The following is a 22,181-nucleotide window of genomic DNA, read 5'->3' as shown; positions in this document are numbered from 1 at the left end:
TGAATTTCCCCTGCATTTTCGCATCCAGCCTCCATGATCTGTTTGCTTTACTCAACTCTGATAAGGCACCTACTGTGTGCCCCTGTCATCCTGCTTCATGCTGTTACAGCCTTGTTTAGGTGCCATCTTCATCCCCATTTTACAGTTGAGAAAAACAAAACACAGGTGGCTTCCAAAGGTCACAGGTCACAAGTGGCCAGGCCTAGAGCACTTTGCACTGCCCTTGACCTCCGAGCAGGCTTGTGGTCTTCACATAGTCTCCAAGTCATGGTGCTCTCAGCTCCAGCCCAAGTGTCCATCCTCCTCCAGGAAGGCCACTGATCCTGCCCTCTGATTGTCCCTCCTGGAAGACCCCTCTACTCTCTCGTTCCTGGTCACATTCTCCCCACAGCTTCCCTTGCTCACCCATTTTCTCTCCCTTAAGATGTGAAAGAGCCATATGACCACCCAACTGCTAGAGCCATAAAACCCTAAAGTCCAAACAGTGGGTCTCAAGGTTTTGATCAAAGTCTGGGGGCAAGATTCTTGGCACCTAAAAGACCAATCAGCCCAACCCTTTCATTTTAGGTAAATAATCAGAGGATCAGAGAGGTAGCATGACTTGCCCAGGGCTGCCCAGCAGATGAGAGGCAGAACTGAGGCAAAAACCCCGGTTCTCTCGAATCTCAGCTGAGAGAAGCCATTGGAAGGTTGTGCTTGTTTTTGTCTTTAATATTTGAAACAATTGAATTTTCAGTAATAGCATTTTGGATTCAATAATGTCATATCCATATATTGCATTAACTTTAACAATAACTTGTAAATGGGCATTTGGCATGAACATAGCAGCTGTCTTGGGTGGATGCCATTCTTGGTCTCATTTTACAGAGGAGGAAACTAAGGCACCAAGGGGACAATGAGCTTGGTCAAGATCAAACCTGGTGATGAGAGGCAGAGCTAGTTTAGACCCAGGCATTTGGCTCGAGACTCAACTGCTTTTACTTGGTGGCTCAGATGGTAAAGAATCTGCCTGCAATGCAGGAGACCCACGTTCAATCCCTGGGTCAGGAAGATCCCCTGGAAAAGGAAACAACAAGCCACTCCAGTATTCTTGCCTAGGAAATCCCATGGACAGAGGAGCCCAGCAGGCTATAGCTGAGTCAGACACAACTAAGCAACTAACAACCACTGTGCTGTCAGCCCTTTTAATTGTTTTGGAAAGATACCCACAGAAGTCCAGCTCGGTAGCTGCAGAGCTCAGGGTTAACTGCAGCATGTGGGGATCTTAGTTCCTCGACCAGAGATTGAACCCGTGTCCCCTGCATTGGAAGGCAAATTCTTAACCACTGGACCTCCAGGGAAGTCCGGAGAAGGCTTTCTTTTTTTTTCCCCAGTGGATAACTTAATGAGAAGTCTATGCTGGGGTCACACAGAGTTGGACAGGACTGAAGCGACTTAGCAGCAGCATGCTCACAGCTGTGAAATAGTATTTGGGGGCTGATCGTATAGCTGCAATATTAGCTTTATTTCTGGCTGGGCATCAGAGGAGAGAGAAGTGTGTGATCAAACACAGCAGCTGTAATTCACTCAAGGTGTGGAACTGGAGAAGCAGGAAGGGAGTCACCTTCATAGGACACACAACCCGGGTCTCTATCCAGACCCCTGCTCTGGGTTTTGGGGCTTCAGATGACAGTGGGCATTTGGGGAGTGATGCCCAGTTGGCAGTTGAGGTTCCAGGATAAGATGCATGAGGGGGGAAGGGAGGGGCTTTGGGGACTGTTTCAGAGGGTCCCAACCAGGTGGTCCCAGCTTAATGGAAAAGGATCCCCAATAAAGAGAAGCTTTGTTGCCCTGGGGGGCAGGAGAGGCAATTATATGGGAGCAGAAGGCAGACTCCGGCTTCCTGGAGTCAAGAGAGGCAGGTGATCCAGTGCAGCTCTGTGACATTCAGAGCTTCTGCCCTAGGAAATTCTCAATACGATTTTCATTTTTCTTCTTTCTTTGACCAGAGACCACCTGGGAGCGTCCCAACAGTTCTTCTGGGATTCCAGCCAGCCCTGGCCCTCACAGGAGCTCTCTGCCTCCAACAGGTACTGTCCACACGCTGTCTCAGGGCATCGGGATGGACCACACTCACACGCATCTTGATGGGAGAGGCCCAGCCTCCGGAGCCTGGATCTGAAACCTGGCTGTGGATCTCACGGGCCAAACCCGGGAGGGCTCTCAAGGGCTCAGAGGCCCCGGAGGCTGCTGCCCTGTGGGATGGTCTCACTCTGGCAGTGCCAGCTGCAGCTCTGGTCTCTCTCCCTCCCCTCGGGTGCTTAGAGGAGGGGATGGCTGGGTGAGGAGAGGCAGCAGGGCTCTTATCTGTCTGCCGGCGTGGGGACCTGAGCAGCGGCAGACTAGCTCCACGTGGTTTCAGAAGACATCAGGGGGTCGAAGTTAAGGAGGTAGACGTTTACTCCTAACGGAGTATCTTTAGGTCTTCTCCACCACTGCGAAATCAAAATGTGATGCCAGCGCATTATTTAGTGAAGATGGCTGGGCATCCCGTGGCGCTCGTGGTAAAGAACCCACCGACCAGTGCAGGGGAGTAAGAGATACAGGTTCAATCCCTGGGTCTGGAAGATCCCCTGGAGAAAGGCTTGGCAACCCACTCCAGTACTGTTGCCTGGAGAATCCTGTGGACAGAGAAGCCTAGTGGGCTGTAGTCCATGGGGTTGCAGACTCAGACACGACTGAGTGACTTAGCACGCACACACATAAAGATGACCGTCAGCAGAATTCAGAACCGAAGTGGTGGCAGAATAGACCTGAAGAATCAACTGAGGCCTGAGAGAAGGGATGGGGGGCTGCTTTTCATGGAAAGTTCTTCTAGGCTATTAAAATGTTTTTATTTATATTTTTGTGTATATATGTGTGTATACACACACACACTTTTTTTTTTTTTTTTTTTACTTAAAAAATTTAAGAAGGAACCCCCTGTGGGGCAGGTAAATGGGGCCCTTCCTCCTGGTTTCCTGGGGATGCAGCCAGGGCTACATTCTCAGGCCGAGTCCCCAGAAATGGGGCCAGTTAGCCTTCCTAGTGGTCATGTGACAGTAGGCATTTCCCGGCACGCTGCCTTGTCTTTTGTTGCTGTTCTTGTGGGGTGTTTTTTAACAATAGAAATGCTGGTGTGAATCCTGTGAGGTGTGGCCCTCTATCCTGGCTGGCTCCAGGCCACCCAGACACTAGAGGGAAAACCCAGCTGTCTTTTCCGACCACAGGGCGGTCCCCGGAGCAGAACAGGGATGTGACACGGGCAGGGAGAGGCTGGGGCGTGTGAGCTGACAGGTGGTAACCCTGCGCAGCCAGCTCCACGGGGCTGCCGGAGCCAGTTTGGAAAGCTTGCCCTTTAGGTCAGTGCAGTCAGCTCTCCGAAGCCTGCTGCCCCTGGCACCGTCCCCAGAAGCATCCTGTCCCCTCTTTGCTGTGGACGGAGCCATTCCCCAGAAGGAGGGTTGGGAGGAGCGCTGCGCAGCGTGCCGGGGCTCTGAGGGGCCCAGAATGGCGGGAGAGGCTCAGATCCAGGGAGAACTGCCAGGGTGGGCAGGGCATCAGACAGAGAGTGTGGTCCCCGACTTCCCTCCTCTGCCTCAGCCCCCCCGGGGCACCTCCTTCCCATGTCTCTGGGATCCCAGGTCTCTGCCAGAAAGGGCTTTGTAGTCAAATAGAGCTGGAAATCCTGCCTCCTCTCTCCACCTTTGGAGATCACACATCAGCTTGGAGAATGCCTGGACTGGACCGCATTTAACTCGGTGTTTCTGTCCTCGTGTGTGTTTGTCCACATCATACTTACACTTCTCTGGCTCAGCTTCTTCTCTGCTTCTCTTCTCTTACTCCATCCATAGTGGTTCTCAACTTGAGGGTGAGTTTGCTTACCTTCCAGGGGACATCCTTGGATGTCACCAGTAGGGGGCGGTGCTACAGACATCTAATGGGGAGAGGCCAGGGATGCCGCTCAGCCTCTGACGATACACAGGCCAGCACCGCCCCACCGAAAAGGGCTGTCCAGCCGTGCATGTCAGCAGTGCCCGGCTCGGAAGCTCTGTTCTAGAAGGACTCAGAACCTCAGCTCAGCACTACTCGGGGGTCAGACGGTGGACCACAGCCTATGCCAATGAGAAGCAGCCACCAAACACGCAGGAGCCCAGCTCTGGAGTCTCAGACCCACATATTTGGGTTGATTTTGTTCTGTTTTTAAGATTTATTTGAAGATAGCAGTTTTATTTAATTAATTAATTCTTTTGACCGTGGCATGTGGGATCCTCCGGACCAAGGGTGAAACCTGTGTCCCCTGCAGTGGGAGTGTGGAGCATTAACCACTAGACCACCAGAGGAGTCCTCAGACCCACGTTTTATTTTCCAGTTTTAATATCTTGAAAATCAATGGTGCGTCCTAGTCTAATTGGAAGCATCCATTTTTTTTTTCTTTCTCACTAGTACTTAAAATAAGTGTGCCTCTAACAACCAGTGACATCTTAGATTTGTGACATTGCTGCTCCTTAGATTGAGGCCTCAGGCACATCCCTGCTCCTTGTCAGGCCTCACTTTGCCCACTTATAAATGGGAGGAAGACGTGGCTGAGGTCCTGTCCAGCCCTCCATTGTTGTGATTTGTGGTCCTCTCTACCCTGGGGCATGAACACACATGTCAACTCTCCATCCGCCCTCTGGGGTGGAAGAGAAGAGAACCCACCAGTGAGGCTAAGGCAGGATCTGTGATACCCTGACATCTTCTTTTCTGGTTTTTAAATAGAATCTTGAAAAATAAAGCAATAGTTAGGTTGGTATTTCTCCCTACAGGGGAGCAGCACCAGCATTTTCCCAGCCATTCTCTCCTTCAGTTTTATAAGCAGCTTTCAGCAGATTGAATTTTATTGTGGAGAGTGAAATAGACTTGATGAAGACATGAGGTTGCTTCAAAAGCTGGCCATCCCCATCCTTAGGTTCCTGGGGCTGTGGGCGCCTCGCCTGGAGACCACTCAGGGCCCTGGATTGAAGCCCCTTTTGTTCTGCTCCTGCTTCTGTAGAGCAGCAGTGATAGAGTTGAAGCCTTTCCATTCAGAAAATGTGCCTACGTTGTTCTCAGTACTGAGGGTACATACTCAGGCAAGCCAGACTTGTGGGATCCCTGGTCCCAGGAGCTACATTCTAATGGGAAAGTTGGATAAACAGGCAAACATGAACTTGATCAGATGTTCGTTGCATGGTCAGCGGGACAGAGCATATGCCTGGGGCATCGGGGGCAGCCTCACTTTAGGCCAAGATTTAAAGACAAGGAGGAGACGGTATGTGTGGAGGGTGGTGGTGGAGTGTTCTGGGCCAGGGGACAGCTGGTGCAAAGGCCCTGGGGTGGAAGTGATCATGGCACATTTGAGAATGGAAAGCAGACCAGTGTGGCTTGAGGGTGGGGGACAAGAAGAAGGGTGGTAGGTGATGGGGGAGGGGAGTCAGGGTCCAGAGGAAGGTATTGTTGGGATTTCCTTCTGAGTGTGAGGGTTGGGATAGGGGTGAAAAGCAGTGGAGGTGTCTTGTCTTTCTATGAAGCTACCTACTTGAAGCCACTGGGCAGCTCTTGGTTAGCAGTGATGGGGTTGGGGGTTATGTGCAAGGTGGGTGGGGGCATAAGGATGATGTGGAAGGAAAACATAACTACGTTTACTGACTACAAGCATCCCATATGGCCGTTCCTGAAGGTCATGGACAAACAGGCCAGGAAGAATATGGCTGGGAACCACAAGTGAACCCAGCCAAGCCAAGGTTAGATAACGCCCCTTCAAGGAGGCAGAGGGGTGGAGGCGACCTTGGGGCTCAGGTTTACTTGTTTTCTTTTGGCCACACCACTTGGCTTGCAGGATCTTAAATCCTCGACCAGGGATTGAACCCATCCCCCCTGCAGTGAAAGCCCAGAATCCTAACCACGGGCATTGCCAAGGAATTCCCTCAGGCTTACCCTTGAGTTGAGCTTCTGAAGAGGGTTGGAAGGCCCACTCTGGACAGGGCCAGTTTGTCCCTAGTGCAGGCTTGTCAGATGCCTGGAGCACAGCCAGCCAGGTTATAGCCGGGGAGAGAGACCCGAAACACACCCAGTACCCACCTCCCCCAATCTGGACTCTACTCTCGGAATGTTGGGGGCCGCTTTAAGATAGCACCGGACCCAGGACTTTCCCTGTGTGGCCTCCTCTCAGATCACAGTGGGAGCTGTGTTTATTCAGTAACTTTATTAGAAGTATTTAATGCCAGGGTTTCCCTGTGGGGTCCATGCAAGTCAGCTTGAAGCCCCAACAGAATACCGAAGGCTCTGTTCAGTAACTACTGCATGTATTAAAAACCATCTTTGGGCTGGTTTAACATGCCATGCAGCAATAATGATTTATATGGAGAGAAACAGTAATAGGCAGATGGAAAGAAAACACGAGTGAAAAATGAAGTTCTAGGAATTTCAGGTAAGAGTTGCTGGGTCCAGCGGATGCCAGCACAGACCAGTTCTGTCCTCTAGAACTTTCTGCACTAACGGAAATGTTCTGTCTCTACCCTGTCCAGTATGGTAGCCATTGACCACATGCAGCTCTCGAATATTTGAAATGACTCTGCTCTGCCTGAAGAATGAAGTTTTCATTTTATTTAACTTAGTACTTTTCAAGTTTTAGAATAATTTTAGGCTTACAAAAGAAATTTGTGAAGACAGTACAGAGAGTTCTTACATAGCCTGTACTCAGTTTCCAGTAATGTTTTATGTATTTATTTATTTTTTGGCCACACCACATGGCATGTGGGATCTTAGATCCCCAACCAGGGATGGAACCCACGCACCCTGCGTTGGAAGGCGGAGTCTTAACCACTGAACTTCTGGGGAAGTCCCTCCCCTAATGTTAATGTCACATTATATAACCTCAGTCCATTTATCAAAACTAAGAAATCAGTGTAGTACAGTATTATTAACTAGTCTGAATTTCATTTGATTTCACCAACTTTTTCAGTGTTGTCCTCCTGTTCTGGGAACCTATCCTGGGTACCACCCTGCATTTGGATTATATTTAAATTTAACATGTTAGAATTTGAATAGCCTCCTGTGACTGGCGGCTGCCCTATCAGATGACAGAGCAGGCAGGCATGGAGAGTGAATTCCTTTCTGAGCTTCTAGGCCCGGACAGACATGGGTTGAACTTGCATAGTGTTTCCCTTTGGAATGGAAGAAGTCTATCTCTTATTGAGCTGCCCTGGGAGTGGAGGTGTTGGGAAGCCTGGGTTCAGATACTGGCCTTGCCTTGCCTGGGGCTTGACTCTGCTGAGGGGTCATGCTTGGACAAGCAGCCTGCCTCCAGCAGCCGAGGAAAGCCAGATTGCAGGGGAGGGAATGAGGTCTGTTGTTGATCAGGGAGAGCCCACCTTTGAGTCTGGAGTACATGCAGACAGCTGTGCACCCCCTCCCCCACCCCACCCCCATAAGCAGAGCGCCCCAGGAAAGGAGCTTCAGAACCTCAGGCCTCACCCCCAACACATCTTCTCCAGATCAGGAAGCCCCAGCCAGCCTTTCCCTCCCACATAGGAGTAAACAGAGACCCTGGCCCGCTGCAGAATTACAAGCTGCCAGACCCAGAGGGCTTCCGAGGCTCTCAACTAGGAATCACTGGTGACCCCAGGGGAAGGGCATGGGCCTCCACCTGTTCCTTGAGAAACACGTTCCTTTCCTGGGGGCCCTTGCAAAGGCCTGTTTAACCTTTGATAACCAGGACAATAGACTCAAATTTCCAACCTTTCACAGCCACAGACTACATAGATTGTGAGTTCTCTTCGGGGGAATACAGTTTACATCTTAGACACCCAGGGAGCAGTGGCGACTGGGTAGTCAAGACAGAAATGTCAAGAACAGAAGGATTTCCAGACCAGAGGGCTATAAATGTAAACCCTCTTCCCTAGGCAGACCTGGCCAGATATGGTACACACCTGGAAAGGTGAATATGATGAAGAGCATCCTTTTAAGGCCACACAGGGCATAGTGGGGCAGCGAGGCAGGGATGGTACCCACCAATCTGGCATGGGTGTTTGCCTTGGTAACCTGACTTGAAACCTACTTTCCCACAGCCCCATCTGCATTTCCCAAAGTGGGTTCCATGGCAGCACCTCTGCTTTCCTGGCACCCCCCCATCCTGGTTCTTTGTCCTTGTTAAGCTTGGGACTGCCATGCTGCTGCCTTGACTGAGATTCACAGAGCACATCGGCATATTTTAAAAAGGCCTACTGTCAGATCCTGCCCTTTACTTACACTGCGGGTCACTTGCAAGGAATGTCTTGCAGAATTGGCTGTCGTCCCCTGCCTGGGGAGGTACCCCATTCCTCCAGGTTCAGATGTCGTAGGAGTTAGGCTAGATGGATTTCCAAAACAGGGGCTTCCCAGATGTCTTTACATTGAGGAAAGAAGTTACTTGTTTATTCCAGAGAAAAGGGAGATGAGCCACACCCGCAGGAGGCGTCCAGGGCTGGCTTTCTTGTTTGAAAGAGTTAAGTCTTATCTTTAGGGTGTTTTAGAGAACAGGACCTGAGCACTGGGGCTTGGATGATAAACCATCTTACATGGCAAGTTGGAGTTGGGGAATGGAGTCAGAGTTATAGGGAGGGAGTGAGTTATGGGCCGCGGACGATGCTGGCAATTCTCTGTTGGTCTTATTTCCGTTTCTTTATCCACCCTTCCACCAGCAAATGATTTCTCCTTTCTACAAATTATATGCCCCCTTCTCTCACTGTAGAGAGCCCTCTCCTACGCCCTCTCTTTGTTTAACTTCTTATAAAGAGGAATGAAATGTGTGTGTGTGTGTGTGTTTCTGTTTGTATTTGAAGTTACTAAAGTTACTGAATAGAGCTTTCTGTTCCCTTTTCCTATCTTAAAAACAGCTGAATTTGGTATTTTATATATGTTTTTTCTTGTATCCCCAACTGAATTATGGTCCTTATGATTATGAGTGATCTTTGACTATATTTTATTTCATTTTTACCCCCTGGGAGGCTGGAGGCCTCTGAAGCACCCACCTCTGGCTGTGTTCAGTTTTGACCTCACCCTAAGTAAGCCGGGGGGCCCAGCGGCATGGGGGTGCCCATCAGGACCCTCTCGGGTGAGCTGTAATGGTTCATATCCCCAAGGATGAAGGTGCAAGGACGTTGGAGTAAAATGCAGTGAGACAGAGTGTCAGAGAGGTGCTGTATGGGGAGAAATGGTTGAATGGAGAATTAGTTTTTCTTTCCCAGTAATTGTTTTGACATGAGTGGTAATTAGCCAATCGCTGACAGGCCAGAACCAAAGTGAGAACAAGGGGATGGATTAGGGGCAAATGCCATCACATTAGATGGTTCCCGGCTGCTGTTAGCGTGGGGGCCCCCAGTCCGGGGGAGGCTGCAGGCAGAACAGTGGCATGTTGAGGGTGCACTTTTGAGGGTGCTGTGGTGGGAGAAAGTGGGGATCAGAAAGACTCTGCCCTCAAGAAGATGGGGACCACCTTGGGTTACAAGGACCCAGTAGCATTAAAGGTAGTGACTGCTTCTAAACTAAGGCCTGCTCAGGTAAGAGCTTTCATATTTCATTTTCATAGTCAACTGAACTGTGGTTCCATTTTTATTCTTGTCCTCGGTGGATTTTAGGATCAGGGCAATGCTGTCTTTGTAGAATAAACTGAGAAAGTCACCAGGTATATCTATACTGTGCAGTGTGGGCCTATATATTTCTTTCAAGGGTTTGAATGACTTTGCCTATAAAACCATCTGGATCTGATGTCTTTTGACAGGGAGGTCCTTTTTCAAATGTTTTACTCATTTTGGTGTTTCTGGTATTTGAAATCACTTTGATCATTTGAATCTTATGGGAAGTTTTATATTTATTAGCATAGAACTATAGATCAAATCTCATGCATTAAAAAAAAAAGTCTCTGTTTGCAGTCTAATTCCCAATTCTAAGCATTTGTGTCTTCTTTCACTCTCAAATTAGGCTGATCTGCCTTTTTTATCTTTGTCATTCCCTACCCCTCAACCCCTCAACCAGCCAGAGTTGCTAATATTATCCTGTCTCCTAACTTATTAATTTCTCTTACCATATTTATATCCTTTTCTCATGTTTTCCTTGGATTAATGTTATTGGCTTTTAAATTTTTTTCTAAATTCTTGAGTTGAATGTTTAGTCCATTTATTTTTATTCTCTTGGCCTTGGTAATGCAATAATTAAGGCTATGAATTTTCCTCCAAATATAATTCAGGCCCTTTCCCATTTGTTTTGATATGTTCTTTTTAATTATTTTCAAAATATTGTGTAGTTATAGTTTGAAATTGCTCTTGGACCTGAGATTATTTTTTAAGAGGGCATTCTCTTAAATGTCCGAGCTTCTGGGGTCAGGGTAGGGGAGAGATAGGGACCTTGTCTATTTGTTCTTTCATTATTTCGATCTACTTTTATTGCTTTCCAGTCAAAGAATATGTCTTGTGTTATTTATGCCTTTTGTAATTTATTGATACTTTATTTATGGCTTAAGTAGGCCCAACATTTTTAATGTACCATGGCTTCTCCATAAAAAGATTATCTCTGTTTATAGGGTATGGTGTTTAATCCATCTAGTTCAATCAGCCTTTTAAATTAAATCACTGAGACATTCTACATCCTGACTTTTGTCCACGAAATCAGTCCTAGACTGAAAGCAGTATAAGGGTTCCTACTGTTGTCTTCAAATTCTCCAGCATTTGCGTTTTGTCCATTTCAGTGCCGGGCTCCTTGAGAAGTTAAGTTTCTTGAATGTTATGACTGCCTCATAAGTAGTATTTATCTATCCAGTCTTGTGTGCTGCTGCTGTCACGGCCTGTGCCAGCCTGAGTAGGTTCTCCTCTGAGGCCTCAGAGTTCAGTGATGCCCTTGGGATCCTACCCCCCACCCCTGCCTTTTGCCTAGAGGACTCTTGGATAGAATCAGCAGCTTCCTGAGGGCCCCGAGTGTAGACCAGGAGTGTGGTTGGCCAGGTGGAACTAACTTGCTGTTTCCTCTTGTGTCCTAAGCCACTGCCCTGGGCGCCGGCTGTGCGGCCAGCGCTTTGTTGTCCAGGTGTGTCTGTGCCCACCCTCCTTCTAGAGTACCCAGCCAGCTGTCGGATTGGGAGAGACCCAGTTACCCCAGGAATCTGCTGAGTGCACCTCTGCTCACAGGTGTCCTGAATTTTTCCCTGCAGTTGGTGGAGAATGGGGGACACACCCCCAGGATGAAAAGGGCTCTCCATGGCGTGCCCTTCACACTCCATTGCTTGCCCCTGGCCCTTGCCCTAAGAATGGGCAAATGGTAATAACTATAGTCCCTCCTCCTTTACCTCCTCCCTCTCTGTTGGGTTCTGGCAGCAAGACCACGAGTGGACATCAGTGTTTCCATCTTTCTTCAGGTTGACCTGCAGTGTATGTGTTGTAGCAAATCCTCCAAAGCCTGGGGCGTAAGGAAGATGACTTTCTGGAGATCATACAAGCTTGGGGCTCAAGGCCACTAGATTAAGGATCTTCGTGAAAAGAGAATTCATCCATTGTCTTTTCATGAAGTGCTTTATAATTTAACGGATCCCTTCTGCAGGGGTGGATTTTCATCCCAACAGAGTGGGTTTGGAGACTAGATAGAAGTGTTCCCATTTTGCAGATGCAGAAGCTGAGGCTTCAGTAACTGTATCCATGAGAGGGCAGGGCCGCCTCTGGGAACTGAGGATGCGTGGGCCTCAGTGTGTATGTGTGATGTCAGGACCAGGCAGCAGTGTTGGGGGCTTCAAATAGGCCCCCCTGGGAGCTTTGAAGCCATAGAAATTGGCAAATACTACAGACGAGGGCTTCCTATCCTCCTTTGAAGAGCAGGAGTATCAGCTCATGTTGGGAGCATGAGTGAGTGTCATGGGGAGAGATTTTTAGAGCCTTGAATATTTTTTTGTCTTAATTTTAGCAAAACCAGGACTCATGAAGGCTGTCATATGATCCCCTAACTCTTAATTAGCAAAGCCAAATTTCCTAGAAACATGTGAGGCCAGTTCTCTTGTCATTAAACTGACATTCCAGTGAGTGAGGGGAAGGAGGTCCTCAGGGAGGAAGTCCTTGGGCGGGGAGTTGTTGAGGGGGCAGTGATTTGCAGGAGGGTGGGGGTGTCCCCACCTGACTCTAGAGAGAGATTGGACCCTTGATCCGCACCAGTGATCACGGCCGATGAGGGTATTTTTGGCAATGACTGTTGGACTGTGATGCCTCTCTTCCTACTGAGCATCTTTCTTTTCTTTGGTTCAAAAAGGTCCCCCAAGAGATTGGTAGTTGGGTGCTGGCGCTTGGGAGATGCTCTCAACCCATCTCCAGCCCCACAGATAGGAGTGAGATCCAGAGAGGTGGTCCCGGCTGTGCAAGACCCCTCAGAGGCAGACAGTGAGGTGGGAGAAGGAGCCGCAGCTGCCCTCTGTGGTCTGCAAGGTCGGAGGGGCCTGTCTGTGGCCAGCGCAGCAGCATCTGAGTGGTGTTTCTGTCCCCGCAGTGAATGGATACCACACGTCAGGGACCCCAGCGCACCCTCCCGAGACTGCCCACATGAGTGTCCGAAAATCCACCGGTGATTCCCAGGTAAGGGGCCCTGTTCCGGGAGGTAGGGGCAGCCCTTAGGTAGGTCCAGGGAGGCATTGTTAGAATGGGGACACTAGGCATCCAGGTAGCTACAGCCCAGTCCTGCCCCAGGTAGGAAGAGGTTGGTATCTGGGTCATTCCGATGTACCATGATTGCAAGAGAGCTGGTGTGATTGTGGTTTGGTTTTCTCTAGAAGCTGAAGATAGTAGCGTTTTTTTGTGTGTTTTTTTTTTTTTTTTTGGCCCATGCCACACAGCTTGAGGGATCTTAGTACAACAACCAGGGATCAAACCTGAACCTCCTGCAGTGGACATGCGGGGTCTTAACCACTGGACTGCCTTGGAAGTCTCTGGAAGTCGAGGTTGCTTTTGATGGGTTGACGGATGTTATTATAGCCTCTCTGTGTTGGGGCAGAGGGTTCCATCCTGCTGTCTGGATTCCTAATGGAGTCCAGATTTCCCAACACTTTAAGAATATGGGTGAGTCCAGGCCATTTTCCTTCTCTGCGTGACCCTTTCCCATCCCCAGACTTCACCCAGAGTGGAACTGAGTCAAACATTTTGTCACATTTGATCATCCAGAGAGGGGCAGCTGCGGGGTAGAAGGACATGGGGGTGTGTTTTAGGATTCCCAACCTGTATTCTCATCTGTCATCTCAGCCGACATTTGCACAAATGTAAGAAGGAGGTGTCGGTACTATTCCTGTGTTACAGATGCGGTCATAGAGTGTCAGACCAGATAAGCGACTCGAACAGGTTGACACGGTTACCAGGTGGTCAGACCGGACTAGATGCCAGGTTCTTCCGGTGGCCTTAAGCTCTAAGGAACTGGGGACGGGTCTTATGTGGTCCATCTATGAATTATCCGCAAGATGTCCTTAAGCAGAAGCCTCCAGACCAGCCCTTTCAGGAGTTAAGATGCCAGGCCCCGAGGATGGTAGGGGTGGTGACGTGATAACAATAGTTGCTTGTTGTCAACAGCGGTGGGTTCTGTGTGCTGGACCCTGAAGGAAAGCCCTTGTGGTCAAAGCGGCTCCAGTGTGACACTTAGTGCGATGCAGGCGAGAGGGGCATGAGAGCACGTGTTAGGGCCCAAAAGATGGTGAACTATGCCTGGACGGGGCGAAGCCAGAGGAAGCTCCAGCGGCGGTCCATAGTGGTCCTGACATGCAAATTGGTCGTCCGACCTGGGTATATGGGGCGAGAAACTTCAGAAACCTAATTATGTTCTTGTCTTAGGAGGCTGAGCCTTGGGCTCAGGTCTGTTCAGTTCAAACTCTGGAGGAGAATTGGGACATCTTGGTGAGCTGAGGCTCCATACGTATTGATGGATGGATGGACGAATCACCCTGGGCCTCCTGTTCGAGTGCAGATTCTGATTCAGGAGGTCTGGGGAGGGGCCTGAGGTTCTCTGTTTCTCACGAGCCCCCAGGGGATGCTGCTGCTTCAGGCAGGGGGACCGTGTCGTGACAGGCGAGCGTCCGGGCACAGTTAGTCATGGCAGCACGTGTGTGTCCCCTTCATCCTCTGCTCACAGCACACGTCACAGCCCTGACCCTGTGTGTTTCCTGCAGAGCCCCCCCTCTCAACACAGCCTGTCGGTCTGTTTGAAATGAAGCTCATATGCCACCCAACTGCGGAGTGTTTTCTTGAGACGTCAGCCCAAGTTCTGCCATGGTTTCTCAGCAGCTAGAGAGGCACTTAGGAAGGATATTGGAAACAGCCCCCTCCGCCTCTCCCCCGTCATTCTTCTTTCCTTCTCTAATGACACATGACTCCCCTATCCTGAAACACTCTCAAGTTGTTACGTAATCATTTAAAGCAACATGTATCCTGATCCGTATAACCTCCTGAGAAGGCAGTTGGACATTGTGTTGCTGTAAGACTTTGACCCAGGAATTTCCCTCCAGGCATCTGTTCTTAGAATACACGCAAGGATTTTGATCTGTGTAAAGCTGTTCAGTCAAGCATACAGCCCTTGACCCAGCCTAACTGTCCAGTAACAGGGGATGGGTAAAATGGATAATGGCACTGAACATCTGTCTGGCCAACAGTACCATACAGCTATGAAAACACATTCTTCTGGAGAAAATGTACTGATTTAAGAAAATGCGGAGACCATGATAGTGGATGAAAAAGCAGAACGAAATTGCATGCATGTATGTATGTTCAGTCGCTCAGTTGTGTCCGACTCTTTGGCGATCCCGTGGACTGTAGTCCACCAGGCTCCTCTACCGATGGGATTTCCCAGGCAGAAGTACTGGAGTGGGTTGCCATTTCCTCCTCCAGGGGATCTTCCCGACCCAGAGATCAAAGCCACATCTCCTGCCTGTCTCCTACATTGCAAGTGGATTCTTCACCTGCTGAGCCATCTGGGAAGTCCCAGAGCTGCATTTATGGTCCGTCTTGTTTGGGAGAAGGAAATCTATCCGTACATGAAGACACGTGACTGGATGAAAAGATAAACCCAAACATTGGTATTTCTGTCCAGGTCTCAATCAGGGGACGTCTGGCAATGTTTGGATATTTTGGTTGTCACAACTGGACAGGGAGTTTTACTGGCATCTGGTCAGTGGGACCAGGGCTATTACTAAGTAAGGTGCAAGACAGGTCCACAACAAAGAATTACCCAGATGCAAAGATGAAGGGTGCTGAGGTTGAGAAACCTCGGTCGAAGGTGATGTTTATTTTCTTTAGACTTTTAAGTATTTTAAAAATTTTCTAAAATAAACACATTTTACTTTTATAGATGGCAGATACAATGAGAACTAAGAAACAAAGAGTTAGAGGTGAGGTGCTGGGGATGCAGGAAAGGTCAGCTCTGGGTACCCCGGCCTGAGCGCTGCTTCAAGACAAGTGGAATCCTGTGTATCCCTTTTCTTTTTGGATGGTAACATTCAGAAGGTGAGGTATCATCAGTGAAACAAAAATAAATAGTGCAGCATGTGGCGAGAACAAAATACATGTGTCCACCAGTTTGCAGCACTGTGTTAGCCTTTCAGGCTGCGAAAGTGTTCGTGTTCCTGCAGAGCTGGCTGTCCACAAAGGCACCAGAGAACAGTCACAGAAATAGGTTAAGAAGGGTTGGTATTTAGAGAGCACTACCGATAAATGGTCCTTAGAATATGCATAAGCGCACTTCAGCACACTCAGTGTTTACTCCCCCTTGCCAAGCTGTCGACTGTAATTAATGACAGTCATCAGCTAATAATACTGCTGGTGGCACAGTGGCACAGAATCCACCTGCCAGTGCAGGAGAGGCTAGAGATGCGGGTTTGATCCCTGGGTTGGGAAGATCCCCTGGAAGAGGGCATGGCAACCCACTCCAGTATTCTTGCCTGGAATAGTCCGTGGACAGAGGAGCCTGATGGGTTACAGTCAATGGGGTCACAAAGAGTTGGACGCTACTGAGCAGCTGATAGATAGGGCATGCGCACAATATTGAAACAGTGAATGAATGAGTGAGTAAATGAACACATGGCCATTTGAGATGCTGGGTCGGGGTAGATGCAGTATCTTGCCACACCTCTCTTGTATTCTTTTACTACTGCCTGTTGGCTGCCCCCTCCTTGAGAAAGCTAATCAAGAAAATTAGAATGTTGGACAGGTTGAAGTCGGGGGTGGGGGGCATGTGTAATCTTCATGGAAACCAGAAATGTGTCTGTACCATCGTGGGTGGAACCAAATGGCTGGGTGCCCTGCAGCCCCCAAGGGTGCCCACCCTCTCCTCCCATCCCTAGCTCCAGGAGACCTGAAAGGCTGGGCATAGGTGATGGCAATCTGGTGCCACCCAGTGGAAGTTTGCATGTGTGCAGCCCTGGGGTGAGCTGCCTGGGTGATGGATGCAGTGGACCCACGTGATGGGAGGTTAGGGAATCAGAGACTGAGAATGGTCATGCTGGCCTTGGCAGAAGCAGGTCCGAGCCTGTCCCCTGCCTGCCTGCCTGCCTGCCAGGGCTACAGTGATTTAGCCCCCTCTGATCCCTATGCAGGTACAGGGAAGGCAAGGAATATGCCCACCAGAGCCTAGACTCTTTTGTGACTCACTTTCCAACTGTTTTAGCTTTCCATGAACTGTTCCCCAGGAAGGTTATCTTTAGATGAAGAAGAGAGGAAAGGGAGTGGAACCAAGAGCTTGGAAACTTAAGGGACTCGTTGGAGGAGACAGTGTGTGATGAAGGAAGAGGTGAGATTCTGAGAGCTCATTTACTCAATGGGGCTCCTCCTTCCCTACTTGGTAAACAGCTCATGTTCTGTTGAACATGTATTTCTTTGCCAGGCACTGAGTCATGGACAGATAAAGCCCTTGTCTTGTCAAGGTTAGGGCTTCTCTGGTGTCTCAGATGGTAAAGAATCTGCCTGCAATGCAGGAGACCCACGTTCAATCCCTAGGTTAGGAAGATCCCCTGGAGAAAGGAATGGTTACCCACTCCCGTATTCTTGCCTGGAAAATGCCACGGACAGAGGAGCGGGCAGGCTACCATCCATGGGGGTCACAAAGAGTCAGACATGACTGAGTGACTAACTTTCACTTGATAGAGGTTAGTAGCAGGGGCTGGAGAGAGACAAATATTGATTTCATATTGACAGTGATGGGGCTGGAGGGGAGTGTGTGCTCTAAAGACCTGACCAAGTGGTGGTGGAAATGTTTGGAGATGGGTTCTTTAATAAAAGCTGAGACTGGAAAAATCAGCAGAGGTTTAGCTTGGTCGAGAATGATGGTAGGGGAACAGCGTTCCAGGTGGAGGGAACAGCATATGTGGATGCTTAGAGGCAATGATTTTGAAAAAGCTGTAAAGGCCAAGCAGGACTATGGTTTACTGAGTCAGCAAGTTTGAGGAAGGCAGAAGAGGAGGCCAGAGAAGTCCTCGAGTCTGTTTTGAGGAGCTTGGGTTTTGTCTCAATAGTGCTGGAGCCACTGAGAGGTTTCACACTGGGTTCTGCCTGCTGAGAGTGTGGGAGCCAGACTCTTCACATGCAAGGAAGGAGACCAGGCTCAGAAGACATCACAGAGCCAGGGGCCTGTGGAGTTAGCTGGGAACGACCAACCACGGTCTCCCAGGCACTGCCTCCTCTGTCACCACCCTCGGTGGGTCCTCACAGTGCCAGCCAAGCAGCCCAGGTGAGGCCAGGAAACCAGGCTGTTGCAGAGCTTTAAAAAAAAAAAGAGAAGAAAAACCTTCTAGAATCATAGGAAAGAGAAATTTAAAAAAACAACAACAAACTTTTGTTATGGACATTTGTAAGCATTTATAAGAGTAGAATGAATATTATAGCAAAGGAGCAATAGACCAATCATTTAACTTCAGTAGGAGACTTGGGTTCGATCCCTGGGTCAGAAAGATCCCCTGGAGGAGGAAATGGCAACCCACTCCAGTATTCTTGCCTGGAGAATCCCATGGACAGAGGAGCCTGGAGGGCTACAGTCCATGGGGTCACAAAGAGTCGGACACAACTTGGCAACTAAACGGCAGCAGCAAATACATGCATATACACATACACGCGTATGTAAGATCAGTGGGGTGATAGTGTCAGGCCATGTGCACACTCTGTCTCCTAACAGCCTTTTCTCTCAGCCTTTTCAAGCATCCGTGATGACTGTGGCCTGAGTCTTTGACACTGAGGTTTGCCAGTGGTGATGTTTGAATCCTTGCAAACATTTTATAGACCTTCTGTTTTTAAAAAAAACAGCTGCCCCTCCTCTGTCCACCTTTTGGAGTAATTCTTTGAGGTTACTATTCATATTAACGCTCCAGTGGTCCCAAATTTGGGTGTGGAAGCTCCTTTGAGCTGATGTCTGTGTCCTTTTGTTACGTCACACCGTTTGTCAAACACTTTTTTTACCCCCTGGCACAGGAGTTCCAGGTCCACCTGGCATTTGGAACTAATCGATTCCCCAAGGAGCCTGGGTTCCTTTTAGTGGGGCATCGTATTGAAAACCGCTTCTGTCTATGGCTAAGCCACCCTGAATGCATCTGATCACGGGAGCTAAGCAGGGCTGGGCCCGGTTAGTACCTGGATGAGAGGAACCTCATTGTAGCAGGTGTTCTCAGCGTGGCTGAGATGTCTCTCCACCAGGGCCCTTCCAGTGGAGTGCTGCAGAGTGTGTGCGTCTGTGTGTGAGTATGTGTGTTCATATGCATGTATGTGATGTCTGTGTATATGACATTCAAATATCAGGCACAGGTCACCAGCAGCAAAGACATGAGACCACCCGAAGGACCCTGTGACCGCCGTGCGCAGCACTAGCCGAAACTGCTCAGCTAGGAGGGCAGAGACCGGCGCCCATGCTTAGAACATGCCCACCCCCGCCGACAGTGCTATTATTTGCCCTCGTGTCCTGGCTGAGATTCTGGGGAGGCAGGTGACCTCTTGTGTCCAGCATCATCCCAGATAGCCTTGGACACAACAGTCCCCAAGTCATGTGTGTGGATGACAGCGATGTTTCTTTGGCCCCTGCAGAGACACCTGGAAAAATAAGAGATTGTCTCAGATTTCTAAGTGGAGGGATGGGGAGGCAGGAAAGAGTCGTTCAGGCTTGGGTGTCAGTTTGCTCTGTTTACCTATCTTGTGTCCTTGGACACGCTGGTGTCTGTAGACCTCGGTGTCCTCATCTGTACAATGATGGTGACGCCAGTAACTTCCTGGGGTCAGGAGGACTCGGGGGGCATGTCTTCAGCTAATCTGATGCCTCCAGAGTTCAAGGACCATTGGCAACAGGTAAGACTGAGTCTCAGAGTTGAGTTAACTCGACATGATGTCAGGGCCAGTGAGTTCATCTTCTCGTCTGTGGAACGATGGTGTATAGAGGTCCCTTTGAGCTGGACAGTCCAGGGATGTCAGTTTTCAGCAGTGGACTTCAGTTACCGGACATGGTAGGTCTGGGTGGGAGTGAGGGACAGAGGGTGGATCTAGCCGGGAACAGTCTGGGAATGAGGAGACTGCGGGCAGGAACTCCCTTAAGCTCCTTATTTTGCCTGAGGAGCAGTTGGGTTCCTGAGGCAGGGGCTGGCTTGCCCCCACCCCCACAAGACACTCATCTTGCTGGGTGATCCAGGGCTGTGCTGGCCTGGGGATGGGAGCTGTTGGTTCCCTGGGGCTTGCTGGAGAAGCCCCCCCATGCTTTTTCTGGGCCTTTCCCTGTAAAGGCCGAGAGAAAGAATAAGGCTGTGAGTCCCAGGACACACATGCAATGCTGCCGCAGTGCCTTAGGGGCCAGCCTGCTTCCCAGCTCGACGTGTGGCTCAGGACGGGTACACATCCCATGTCTTGCTCAGGGACCCTACTGAGTCCCTAATGTAGCAGCTAATGGGACAGCAAAGGCCCGGACTTGACCTTCCCCATCAGGGCCTTAGACTCTTAGGACCAGTGTGGTGTTTTCTGCTGGCAATCCCGAATTTTCCATTCCAGGGCCATCCAGGGTCTAGAGGCAAGCTGCTGAGGGCCGGTGGGCCCAGTGGTCCTTGGGATGAGTGTCTTCTTGCCGGCAAACGGAAGGCCCCAAAAGGCAACCCCAAAGTTGGAATGGAAGCTGAAATCACAGCCTCCCTGCTCTTGGGGTAGGGAGGGTGACAAGTCACAGAGGTGTGGCTGAGCACCCCAGTCCACAGTACATGGATCCAGGGTATGATATGTTGGACATAGTGGGGAATTCGGAATAAGATGTCTTGTTCTGAATCCCGTGCCAGGAGATGGTGGCCCACAGTCCGCCTTAACTCTCTACTCCTGGATGGATTCTGCAGGTGGAGACAGCTCTTAGAACTGCTTACCAGCAGAGGGCAGCTGAAGGGTTAATGCTCCCAGCCACCGATGGGGAGATGAGGAGGCAGACCTGCTTTGGAGCAGTTTTCTCAGAGCTCCTGTTGGGAGGTTTCCTCCAATTCGCCTTCAAGCCAGGGCATGGAAGGCTCCTGCGTGCCCTCTCCCAGAACATGGTGACTTAGGGGTTAACGACAGCTGAAGGAGCATCCTCGAACTTCGAACTTCGCCTGCACGGGGCTTTTAACCCATCCCTCCACCTTCAGGGAACCCGAAGGAAAAAGGATGTCCAATATGGAGAACAGCTCTGACGATGTCTCTTGCCTCTCTCCCCAGAACCTGGGATCCTCGTCACCAAGCAAAAAGCAGAGCAAGGAAAACAGCATCACAGTAAGTGGCTCTCGCGCGGCAGGTGGGGTGGCAGGCTGGGACTCTGGTCCACAGCTGGGCTGTCGCCGTGGCGATGTGAGCCTCGCAGTGGAAGCGATGCCCAGCCTAGAATCTGCGAAGTTCTAAAGCTTGGAGGTAGCTGAACTTTCCCACCACCCCCTGCCTCCCCCGCTCCCCCCCGCCCCCTGCCTTGCCCCGGCCCTTCTTCTGTTGATTTCTTATTTCACTTTTTCTCTCCGGGCAAACAAGTGGAAGGAATGATGTTCAGAGTAATGCAGAAAGCATTTTTCTCAGGGCAGGCGAGGGAAGGTGGTGTGTGGGAGTGGGTGGGAGGGGGTGGATTGTGCTCTGAGCAAGCGACGTGACGTGTAAATTACAGCTATGGCAGGGTGGCTTTTGTGCGGGGTAACTTCTGGAAGATGTCAAAGTTAAGAGCAAGAGAAAGCACCCTAAGAATAGAGTTGCTGATGGGGAAGCAGGCAGCCTCTGCCTAGAGCAGCCACACAGTCTCCCAGGGCTCTCCCGAAAGCCCGCCAAGACTCCCCGGCCCCCCGACCCCGTGGAGGCTGTAGAGGACCTGCCCCCGTTTCCCTCCCCACTGCCCCCACGCCACATCAGCCTTGTGCTCGGGGAAAGCTGGCACTGAATGTCAACATCCCTCCAGGTAGAGACAACTTGTCCGTCTGCTCAGACAGACCAGAACTTGGAGACGGGAGAAGTGTGGTCCCGGGTATGCGGTTTTGACCAGGTGCCGCAGAGCTGGGACCAGGGGATGGGTCGCTCAGGCCCCGTCACACAGTCCTTGCCATGCTGCCCGCCACCTCGGAGATGGAGGTGACAGGGAGACCCCAGCCCCGGCTCGTGCGGGCGGCACACCCACTTTGGAGGAAGAAGCCGCGGGCAAGCAGTGACAGTAACAGTCGCAACTGCTGCGGCTGCGTGCGCATTTATTATGCACCAGTAGGCTTCTGAGCACCCATCCGAGTCTCCAGCCACTGAGGGAGGGCCGGGTGATTGGGCCAAGGTGGGTGTGGGGATGGGGAAGCTAGACTCTGAACCCAGGGTGTCAGTCACAGAACTTCTGAGCTGGGCAGCTCCCTGGGGAAGCTTTCCTGGCCTCTCTGTGTCCCCGTCTGCACAATGGGGAGATGGTGGGCGTGTGTGCACTAGGGATGGTGTAAGGACAGAGTCGGTTCATACCTGGAAAGCCCTTAGAACAGCCTGGCACGCAGTAGGTGCTCAGTTCACACTAGTTTCCTCATCACCCTATTTACAGATGAGGAGACTGAGGCACAGAGCAGGACCTCAGCCAAGGTCACAGCTAGGAAGCATCAGGGCTTGAGACCCGTGCCCCCTTTTTTGTTTCCCATTAATTTTTATTTGAGTAGAGTTGCTTTACAGTGTCATGTT

The 22,181-nt window shown here is 50.2% G+C and overlaps 1 protein-coding gene across 8 annotated transcripts in view; it reads left to right on the top strand.

The window, feature by feature from the left end:
* Positions 1 to 22,181, top strand: part of GAS7 (growth arrest specific 7) — a 203,306-nt gene that overhangs the window by 141,906 nt on the left and 39,219 nt on the right. For 6 of the 8 annotated variants that reach the window (XM_069603562.1, XM_069603557.1, XM_069603560.1 and 3 more), the window contains 3 exons: positions 1,989 to 2,069; positions 12,538 to 12,623; positions 20,718 to 20,771. In XM_069603562.1, coding sequence (XP_069459663.1) covers positions 1,989 to 2,069; positions 12,538 to 12,623; positions 20,718 to 20,771 — 221 coding nt within the window. The remainder of the gene's footprint in view (positions 1 to 1,988; positions 2,070 to 12,537; positions 12,624 to 20,717; positions 20,772 to 22,181) is intronic. The other 2 variants (XM_069603558.1, XM_069603563.1) reach the window with 1 other exon arrangement.

This window comes from Ovis canadensis, chromosome 11, assembly GCF_042477335.2.
Source record: "Ovis canadensis isolate MfBH-ARS-UI-01 breed Bighorn chromosome 11, ARS-UI_OviCan_v2, whole genome shotgun sequence".
NCBI lineage: Eukaryota > Metazoa > Chordata > Mammalia > Artiodactyla > Bovidae > Ovis > Ovis canadensis.
This window is presented reverse-complemented; position numbering and strand designations above follow the sequence as displayed.